Source organism: Octopus bimaculoides, chromosome 4, assembly GCF_001194135.2.
Source record: "Octopus bimaculoides isolate UCB-OBI-ISO-001 chromosome 4, ASM119413v2, whole genome shotgun sequence".
In the NCBI taxonomy this organism is placed as follows: domain Eukaryota; kingdom Metazoa; phylum Mollusca; class Cephalopoda; order Octopoda; family Octopodidae; genus Octopus; species Octopus bimaculoides.
Window position 1 is genome coordinate 11,370,547 of NC_068984.1, and position 11,273 is coordinate 11,381,819.

Below are 11,273 nucleotides of genomic sequence, written 5' to 3' on the forward strand. Positions count from 1 at the left end.
ATATACTCTCTAAATCCAGAGAAAATACCATAATAATGAGATATGGAATATAAAATAACAATATAAAAAAACTAAAATAGTTTATGGCAAAATACTTCAATTTATCCTACATTATTTCCATGAAATTACATATACATAAAGCTGTACATATATATAAATATATATAAATATATATATCAACCAGCATGTGTCGGAAGATCTAGCGGCTTATTCGTTAATAGTATTCTGGAATATATGAATAATAGAATACTTGCGTTTGTATCTATTCCTTACAAACTTAGCTATGTGAGTAAAAAGAATCGTATACAACTATCATACTTTGTCTCAGATTAAAATTAAAATCTTTAAATATTCTCAATTTAACATAGCCAACTACAAACATATTAATTAAAATATTTAATTTTGATAAATTTCGAAGCACTCGAGATATTTACATGACAACCACTCGATTGTAAATAGAGCATTCTGCGATAGTTTTTTATTCTTATAATAAAAGAATACATTCGGAATAGCTTAAACCGGAAGTTGAGCTGCACCACTGTTAATGCTAGCAGCAGCTTTGTATTCGTGTTAGACTCATTTGGTAGTTGTGTTTTAATGTAGGTTTTTAAAGCTTTCTTAAAGATAATTACCGTTTCCAGACAATTGTAGGAGGTGAATCTTGGCACCATAGAAACAATCCATTTTGAAATTCATTACTTCGACGAATCTACCTCATTCCTACCACATCTGTTTATTGTTTGTTTAGAGGAAAACTGGTTTCTTTGAAAAGCGTGGCATTGCTTTGCTTCTCTCGTTTATTAATATTTGTACAAACCAAACTTTTTCCCTTCTACTTTTCTTTCCCTTAATTTTTAATATAGTAAAGAGCTGAAAAGAAATTGCTGTGTTTTACAACGATTCGAAACAGTATATTTAAACTGTAGACCCATTTTTGTGTGCGTGTGTGTTAATTACGAATTTGTTTCACTGAGTGTCACTTGTACTTTTCCGAGTTTCCATTTTCCTTGTTTCACCAAAATGAGTGAAAGTTGTTCGTCTCGCTAATAGTTCCCTTCCTTCCTTTCATTTTTCTATCTCACCAATGTAAACAACACCATATAACTTTCCCAAATAATACCAAATAAGAGGAAACCAAATATTTTAACAAGAAACAGCTACAGAAGCAGCTGTTTCTTAGCATTGTCAACAAATGGCTACACTTGACTCTTTATCTACGCTAAACGGAATTTTGGAAGAATGGAATCGCACCTCAAAAGAGAGCAATATGAACCCCGTTCCTATACTCACGAGGTTAGTATTTATTATTTTATTGAAGAATTTTAAAAGTAATGATAGGTCTGACATATATATTTCAGACCTATGTTGATGCCGCTTGGGTCCATCACGTGTTTTTAACTTGCGCACATGTGAAAGTGTTTAGTTGGGGAAAGTCGATGGAGTATTTATAATTTTCAGTTGATACAATTTCTCTAACATCACTAATCTGATTAACGCAGTTATTTTTAAGGTTGACGTAGAATTGATAATTTTTTTTTTGCATTTGTTTATTTTTTTTTTTTTTTTTTTTTTTTTTTTGCAATTCTTTGTCACCGATTAATTTTAATCAGTTATTTTTGTTTTTATATAATTTTCAAAAGTCTTGAAGTAATTAAATAAATAAGAGTTACAACTAAATTCCTTTACATTGGGATCCAAATGTCTTTTGTGATATTATAACTTCCGGTTTCTCATTGTTTACCCCTAACCGACTCCACAACTTGACATTTCAATTTTTCAATATTTAGCCAAGTATTCGGCTTACACACAATGCAATTACATTCAAGGATATTAAGAATTATATATAATTCGTCTTTTGAACACTGGATCTCGAAGCACATCGCACAAAACTATAAATAATAGCACGTAAATATTGTTGAAAAACCCTTTTGGATAGAAAAAGTTGGACAGTCTTCGACTTCTATTCAAAAGGTTTTTTTTCAACACAATATTTACAGCTTTATGTGATATGCTTCGAGATACAATGTTCCAAAAATTAATTTATGCAACCATAACTATATTATTTATATTACATAATATATATATATATATATATATATATATATATATATATGTGTGTGTGTGTGTGTTCTTTGTCATACATATTCAGCCAACCCTAACCCTAGCCAAACTTTATATTTAGGGAAATAAAAAGGTAAATGCCGATAAAAATGCTTAGCAAACTAGTCGTGTTTGTTTATATATAATCGACTACAAGTCATTGTTTTGCTGTGGTCTACACATATTTTCAAAGTATGGTGAAATTATTGAACTTTGTAACAATTTCATCGTAATCGATGAAACTTATATTAAACTTCATAAAATGTAAACTTTACAGTAGCTTCTAATATATTCCATATAACTAGTTAAAAAAAAACATCTTCCTTAATTATGCATAGTTTCAAGAGAACTAAGCTCGCTGATTCCTCTGTCTGTCGATTTTCCCCACCTAAAATATGTCCAAAGTTGCGTGAGTGTTTGTAAATGCCGCCGTTCTGATAATTACGTAAACACTTGTAACCTCGTACGCAATCATGTATGTTTGTTATGTAATAATTTTACATGTCACACTCATTTGTCCTAGAGAACTTAGTTGAATTTTACATTGTCTGAATTTCCCGTCTTTCAGATTTACTAATCTCAATCATTTTATCAGTAATTTCTATTGCCATTCTACAGGGATTTATAGAGTTGGAGCTTTTTGTATGTTTCATCAATTCCGGCATACTCCACAGATGTTCCTATTTTATATCGGTGTTGTTTGGGTTTATCCTCATCCTGTTTGCATTACCAGCCAACAAAGGAGCACTTAACATGGTAGAAATAACAACTAAATGTCTTCATTATTATTATTATTATTACTCTTGTCTTAAAAAGAAGGCTGCATTGGATAACGCAGTTCTCGCTATGCAACGTCTTAAATTAAGATGAGATAGTCACTTAAAATAGGATGGGTCTGCTCATTCATGGTTGACCTGAGATAAACAATTCTCTTTCGCTTCCAGTTTCAGACTTCATCTACTGGAAACCACAACGCCTTGTAGGATATACATTACAGGTCTCTGGTAGATCTTAATATGGAAGGGAGGTGTCCTGTTAACTAGGAAATAGTCAACAATACCCCAAAGAACGTGTCTGTTTTAAATCACTGCTAATGCTATCTACTTGAAAATAGTTTCCAATTTAGGCATAAGGCCAACAGTTTTAGGTGGAATAGTCAGTACCATTGACTTCAGCATTTGACTGGTATTTTATCAAACCTCAGTGGGATGATATAAAATTCACTAAGATATAACAATAAATCAATTGACAAAGAACCATATACAATACATAATTGAATGTCCAATATGGTATGTTCAAAATGTCGCTACTTATAAGATTAAGAGGCTCTTAGGGTTACCAACCTTATATTCTCGACTATAAAGCACTCTCTATCATTCACATAACTTGCTATATATCATCATCATCGTTTAACGTCCATTTTCCATGCTGGTATGGGTTGGACGGTTTGAGGTCTGGAGAGCCAGCGGCTGCTCCTGGCTCCAATCTGATCTGGCAATGATTCTACAGCTGGATGTATATATATATATTTGAAAAAGGAAAATAATGTTTTTACTGGTAGTTCTAATCAATTTAATTTTCTAATAAATATAATTTTACAGTTTGGTTTGTAGATCTATTGAGTTCTTTGTTAACTTCGGTGGGGAGATTTTTTGAAGATTCCTTAATTTTTCTGGAGAACTTTCTTGCATTCGTTGGTGGCAGTCATACTGATCTTCAGGTTGTGTTGTGCTGTGTGATTCTCTCTGAGGTGGGGATGGGATTTGTTTATAAGTGTGGGAGAGAAGGAATGTTGATGAACCAGAGCTGAAAGTAAATAGTAATTTTCTATGTTAAACTCATCTTTAACATAGAAAATTAAGATAGTTGATTCAGCCATAGGAGAATTTGAAAAACATCTGACCATTATATTTTTCACCAAAGGTCAACTATTCAAATAGAACCAACAAGAGGACACTTTCACCAGCCCTTCATAAAACACTCCTTCAACACCCCATCACCTCCCAACCTTCAATCAATTATCTTGTTTTTATCATTCACTATTTTCTGGTTCGACAACCACCATCAAGAAAATTCTCCAGAAAAGTTAAAAAGGAATCTTTAAAAGTCTCCTCAGCAAAGTTAACAAAGAATTTATTAGATCTACAAACCAAACTGTAAAATTATATTATGAGAAAATTAAATTGATTAGAACTACCAGTGAAGTCATTCTTTTCCTTTTTCAAATATACCTAACTGTACCAAGGATTTCACACATTTTCCAACATATCTAAAGTATGTTTGCTCCCAAACAACACTATTTTAATGCTGTTGACACTGCCGAATGCCCAGATGTTGAAACCATAATGATATCCATGGGGCAGCTGATGATGGAGGTATGTTGGATTGTTGGTATGGATTTCAGCATGAACACTTTTACTTCTGGGATACTTTTAGCAGAACAACAAGATCACCAGTACACCTAATTATTTCTAATTAGCTCTTTAATACTCCAGTACTAAATATGCTAACACTAACTAAAATCTAAACCCAGCTGTCACTTTAGTTGTTTTAGTTCTGATGCTGCTGACATAGACACCTTCCAGCCTCTTCTTATACCCAGCGGAAAGCGAGCCGCACCAGCTGTCAGCTCGTACTCATTTTCAACTGAGTGGACTAAAGCAATGAGAAATGAAGTGCCTTGCTCAAGGACACAGTGTGCTGCCTTGGTCCAGGAATGTGCGACTTTACAATCATTAGCCTAACACCCTAAGCACTAGGCGATGTGTTTTCACTATCACCACATTGGGATTTGATCTGAAAATATACTTTACTCACAACCTTTCTTGACCTGACCTGGCATAAAGCCATCTCCCTTAGTACTACTGCCCCACCTCTCAGATAAGGGGTCTTGTTTTGCAAGTTACTTGGTAACCTCACTAGTGCCTGTACCATGTAAAAAGCACCCAGTACACTCTGTGAGGTGGTTGGCATTAGGAAGGGCATCTGGCAATAAAAACTGCAAAAGCAGACATTGGTGCTTGGTGCAGTCCTCTGGCTCATTGGCTTCTGTCAAACCATCCGATCCATGCCAGCATAGAAAACAGACATTAAATGGTGATGATGATGGTGGCTGCATGCTTTTTCATCTTTAATCCTCTTTTAATCTGGTCTGTGTCATGCTGAAGCACCCCCATAACAATACAATACAAATGAATGTTAAAACTGTGATAACTTCATATATACACTCTGAATAATTTATCTCATGGAGGACTTTCCAACTAAAATAAATTGTATTTCTGTTGAAATAAACAAAAATCAGCTTAGTTTGATCAGACCTTTGACACAAAGGTTATTGATGGAATGTCTAAGAATGGGTATCACATTTTAGTCCTGGTCCCATTGTGAATATTGATATAAAGTTATTGTTTAATGTCATGTTAACTCTGCTTGAGTCATGTGTGTCTTTTTTTTTTTTTTAAGACAGCCTATACTATCTTCACCACTGAACTTTCTGATTAATTACCTTACTAGCAGACACACTTGCTATGCTCCTATTTCATGCTGATTTAGCTGTTAGATAAAGGCTTCGTTAGTAGCTCAGCCATACCACAGCAGGTGTGGTTGTGTGGTAAGAAGTTTGCTTCTCAGCTACATGGTTCCCACTGTGTGGTACCTTGGGCAAGTGTTTTCTGCTGTAGCCTCAGGCTGACCAAAGCCTTGTGAGAGGATTTGGTAAATGGAAACTGAAAAAAGTCCATTGTATAAATATCTATATGGGTTTGTCCCCCATCACCGCTTGGCAACCAGTGTTGGTGTGTTTACATCCCCATAACTTAGTGGTTTGGCAAAAGAGACTGACAGAATAAGTACCAGGTTTTAAAAAAATAATAGTACTGGGGTCAATTCATTTGACTAAAATCCTTCAAGACAGTGCCCCTGCATGGCCATGGTCTAATAACTGAAAGAAGTTAAAGATAAGAGACCATTTTCCATATTAGGAAGCTAGAATTTTCGCATTTTAATTTTCAGCAATATCTGTTACACATCAATAACAAGTAATTTTGTATTTGATACCATCTTACAGATTTCCTTTGTTCACTTGAATGCTTGCTCTGCTATAATACTTTCAACTATTCTGACTTCTCTGTATTTCTGTTGAAATTCCTTACCTTTATCTCAATTTTGAAAACCATGAAGAATTTAGTAAAATAACTTCATGGCTATTTAAGCTGGTGTTTGGAACGTAAATTAATGTGAAATTTTAATGGAAGGTTTGACTTTTTATTGCTTTAAAACAGGAAGTATCATAGAACCAAGTGTAGTCTCAAAAGGGTTAAGTTTCTTAGCTCGTATTATATAAATTTCAATTTTTTGAAATGACAATGACTATATTTCTGTTGACTTAATCCACCATTAACATTGATTTCTTTCCTCCTACCCTTCATTTATATGCTCATTTTTTCATGTTGGAGTGGGGAGTGTTCTGCATACAATAATCTCTCAATTATTGCAGGTGTTACATTCCCCACCCACCGCAATAGGTGAAAATCAGCAAAGTAGAAACAGTACTGTACTGTATATTTTTATTTATTTTTTAATTTTTATGATTTGTATATTTTTATTTTATTATAAATGCAAAACACCACCACGGTGGAATCAATGTATGCTTAAATAATAAACTGCGATTTGGTGAGGGATTACTGTATTTTCATGTTTTCATAATTAATTAGAATGTCTAATAAAGTATGACCTGGAGAACGAAGGAAGATTTTGATATCCTCAAACCTAGACTGAATACTTGTAGTGGACCCAAGGCACCCAGGAGCTAAGTGGTGGTGTTTGTCTGTTAGGTTCATCTTAGTGTTGCACACTGATGGAGATATCGACAGACTTTGACATGTTCTTTCTGCTTAGTGGTCAGCAGACGGGACAAACTTGGAAGACGTGCCACATGTTCAGTTCAGGCTTTAGGATTGCCTGCACAGACCCATATGACATCAGCAATGTCATTGATTGTCCTCCAACAATCCTCATGCACAAGCTGATGGATTTTCTCCACATTTCTAGGGGTGATGCTCAAGGCAGGTCTTCCAAATCATTCATTGTCTTCCAGGGATATTCTTTCACAGTGGCTCTTTGTTTCAACTTCCTGTCCATGACAAAATCACAAACTACAGCATACATGTGATCACAAATTTCACAACTTGCAAAGTAAACACAATGATGTCACATGGCACATTGCCTCATGAAGGTTGTTGCTAGCTCTCACTGCGCATGCAACCATGTGCTGCCATCTGTTGGTGCACTAGAGAACTAGTCTAGGAATTTTTTCCTATCACCTCATAAACCAAAACCCATGTAGTGTAATGGGCAGAGATAACAACAGGATTTTTTGCTTAGTGTGTATAGTTTTTGTGACAGTATATTGAAAATGTTAGCCTCTAGTCAATTCGTCTGCAATATTTTGTCATAAGATGTCTATACTTCTCAACATTTAATGATGGGAATTTCTTAAGTTCCTTTTCTCGTCATTAAACAGCAACCACATTGGTTTACGTACTCATGAGTCTAAATCTAGTGCAGACATTTTGATGCATTTCAGGACAGAACACTATTCTTTGTTAGCTCTTCTCACCTTAGGTACCAGATCATCTGGGAATAATCTCTTTTGACAGACATTGCATCATATCTGTAAGGAAATTTATTTCTCCTCTGCCTGTGTTTATGAGCCATGAGATAAACTCCTGCATCAAGGAGACTTATGATCTGAAAGTAGTTCATAGTTCATACTTGTAATTATTACTGGAAACATTCTTCTGTCTCCTTTGTATTTAGTATACACATATTTATAACCATTTTTCTCTTCACTTGTAACCTTAACTCTTTTCATACTAACCTGCCTAAGACCACTCCAGGTTTAACAAAGCAAACATCCTGTTTCAAAGTAATGTATTTACTGATGTGTAAGACTTGCTTTTATATTTTTAAATGTATCAAAATATTGCCCTATATTGTTTGTCACTGTATTACAGATGGGAGACTAAGTGTTGTAGGCTAGGCACAATAATTCTTACTAATAATAAAATGTTGAAAACAAACCAAAATATCAGTCTGTTAGCACAATTTTATGAAAACTTGTATATGGTACGTCACCAGTTATGCGGAGCGATCACATCATCTCGTTCCCAGCATACATAGCCCACACCTGCTTTGTGTCCTACATTATTTAATAATGCTGTTACTTTTAAGAAAGGTTTTTTTTTTTAAATTATCTAAATGAAATTTCTCTTAGAAAGATGAAAAGAATATTAAACTTTCGTCTTCGTATCAGCTATTTGCAACCTGTTGATTACAACAAAATAATAGCAATGGTGCACCACCTTGGTGGCCGACTGCAGTAACACGAAACCTCACAGCCAGAAATACAAGTTTCACATCCTGTATGATAATTCTCTTGACCAAAATGTAATACAATACAGTTGATCTGGAAGAAAATAAAGTTAAAATATAATATTTGTATAATGTAGTTTATTTATAAATTTATAGCTTCACATTCCTGTATACTGCATAGAATCGTACATTATCCCTTACGAAACAACTTTAAAATACTCAATAAGTATGACAAAACACACTAAATCTGTTTTTTCTCAAAATTTACTTATAAAATAGGGGTGTGTCTTATACAACAGCAAATATGGTGATCTAAATTGAAAATTTCATTCAAATTTTGTGTTAATTTATACTCCAAATAGTAGCTTAACCATCAGCATTTAAATCAGCCATAGTCAGCTCAAATATCCTGTTTTATGTTCAAACTGGCCATATCCAGCCTTTTACACCTACTCTACAATGTCACTCTAAAAATAAACTATCACATCATCAAAATCTTTAAGCTAAAATATAAGGCATGATTAATTCAAAACAATGTGAATAATAAGCATTATATTTGATTGAGTAATTTGAATGTAAAGGGTTAATAATGACTCTGTCAGAGCAATATAGTATCAAAATGGTTAGTCTTTTTGTTTCCTTTTTTTTTTCCTGAGAATACATTGTCTATGTGTATGAAGTAACTTTTTGAATTATCGAAAATTCACAGTTTTTATCAACATAGTTGTGACTTTTTCATTTTGTAGAAGGAGGAACAAAAATACTATTTTAATTAGTTACATTCAGAGGGTGACAAAATTTAAGGATAAGAGAAAATCTTTACAATTGTAAAATATAATTAACTCAGTTAATGCTAACTCGACTGAAACTGCCTTTGGTTCTATGATACAAATTCCCAAATAAAAAGCTTCCATCAAAATTTCATATCAGTTTATATTAAAAGCACTAGCTTAATAATGACAAATTATTTTAATAAATTCTTCATTTTCAAAGTTGATTGAAACTAAAGCAGTCTATATAATAAACTAATTTTTTCAACAGAAATTTCAAATGGAAAACGGCAAGTTGGCCAAAACGTTAGCATGCCTGGCAAAATGCTTAGCGATATTTCATCTGTCTTTATGTTCTGAGTTCATATTCCGCCAAGGTCGACTTTGCCTTTCATCCTTTCGGGGTCGATAAAATAAGTACCAGTTGTATACTGGGGTCGGTCTAATCGACTGACCTCCTCCCCCAAAATGTCAGGCCTTGTGCCTAGAGTAGAAAAGAAATTACAAATGGGTTAAAAAATATATTTCACTCCTGTCGAACTATCATCATCATAGAAAAGTATGAGGATGACAAATAGCAGCAGCAAAAAATGTAGCAACAGCCCTTGTTAAATAATATATATATTGGGAAAATACACAACTCTGTTTGAATAAAATGTTTTACTTCTATTTCATAGTTTTTTGTTTATCCATTGGAACAGTGTCAAATTGTCAAAATACTTGTCCTGGTAACAATAAAAAATGTATAAATTTGAACAAGCGTTCTATTGTTGAAATGTGTAAAGCAATGAAAGAAAAAAAGAAATTGGTAAGCAAGCCTAAAAGGTTATTTATTTTTACTAATAATGTCCTTTATTTTGTATAGGATGGCTGAGTTAATTGAAAAAGAAACTGAAGCATACTTTAAAATGGATCCAGATCCTTTTGATGATCGCCATCCAGGTAGGTTTGTCTTTCAGAGTTATTTTCCAATCATGCAAACTTCATTCTGTGATAGAATAGGATTTATGTTGTTGAACTGCATAGTTTATTTAGTATGTTTATACAGTCTTAGCCCTTAAACAGTGGACATCGGTTGATGTTTCAAAGATTTTACATAGATATAGCCATCATCAATTGATACCTGAGCATCTAATTTGTCAAATGCACCTAGTGTGGGAGAATTCAAGTTGCAAGTGGAAGGCTTACACAAATATAAAGTTTTTTTTTCTGACTTTCCTTCATCATCAAATGGGGCTGATGATGATGATGCTCTAGGTAGCATAGGAGAAAGTGATGCTTCAAAGAGCTCTGGATGGAAAAAGTAGACTGATTTTCTTCATTTGTACCCATCAAGCCGAGCAAAATCACAGTCGTGGCAGATACCGGTATCGCACAAATGGCACGTAATGGCACCCATTACACTCTCGGAGTGCTTGGCATTAAGAAGGGCATCCAGCCATAGGAAACCATGCCAAATCAGACTGGAGCCGGGCACAGCCTTCCAGTGTGCCAGTCCAGTCAAACCGTCCTACCCATGCCAGCATGGACAACCGACATTAAATGATGATGATGATGATGATGTACATTCATATGATAACAATGTAGAAAACTCAAATGAATTTATGTTCACAAGGATGCAAAGGAAAGTGAATACTTTACAGCACTTTTCAATAATGAGACTGTAAATTGTATTGTGAAAGAAGACTTTTGCTTCTTCTTCTTTCTTGAACATTGAAAATGGTCAAGATAAAACTTGGCATAGCAAAAGTTGGGTAAATATTTTGTTGTTTCTTGCCTGTTTGGCACACATTTGTGCAGCTCTTTCCTGCCATTTAAGAGTTAATGATGTTAATTAGGCATGTTGGTATTACAGTCTTTGCTTAGAACCATAAAGAATCTTACGCTCTGTAACACTTAACTAAAAAGGAACAAAAGAAACACGGCAATGATGACAATTGTTTCAAATTTTGGGATAAAGCCGGCCATTTTAGGGGAGAGGGTTAGCTGATTGCATCAACCCCAGTATTTGATTAGTATTTATTTTATTGA

General features: G+C 34.1%; 1 protein-coding gene across 1 annotated transcript in view; it reads left to right on the forward strand.

The window, feature by feature from the left end:
- The first annotated feature begins 516 nt into the window (after positions 1-516).
- Positions 517-11,273, forward strand: part of LOC106872186 (DDB1- and CUL4-associated factor 1) — a 49,928-nt gene continuing 39,171 nt past the window's right edge. The window contains exons 1-2 of the mRNA XM_014919084.2: positions 517-1,293; positions 10,108-10,184. Coding sequence (XP_014774570.1) covers positions 1,193-1,293; positions 10,108-10,184 — 178 coding nt within the window. The 5' untranslated portion in view covers positions 517-1,192. The remainder of the gene's footprint in view (positions 1,294-10,107; positions 10,185-11,273) is intronic.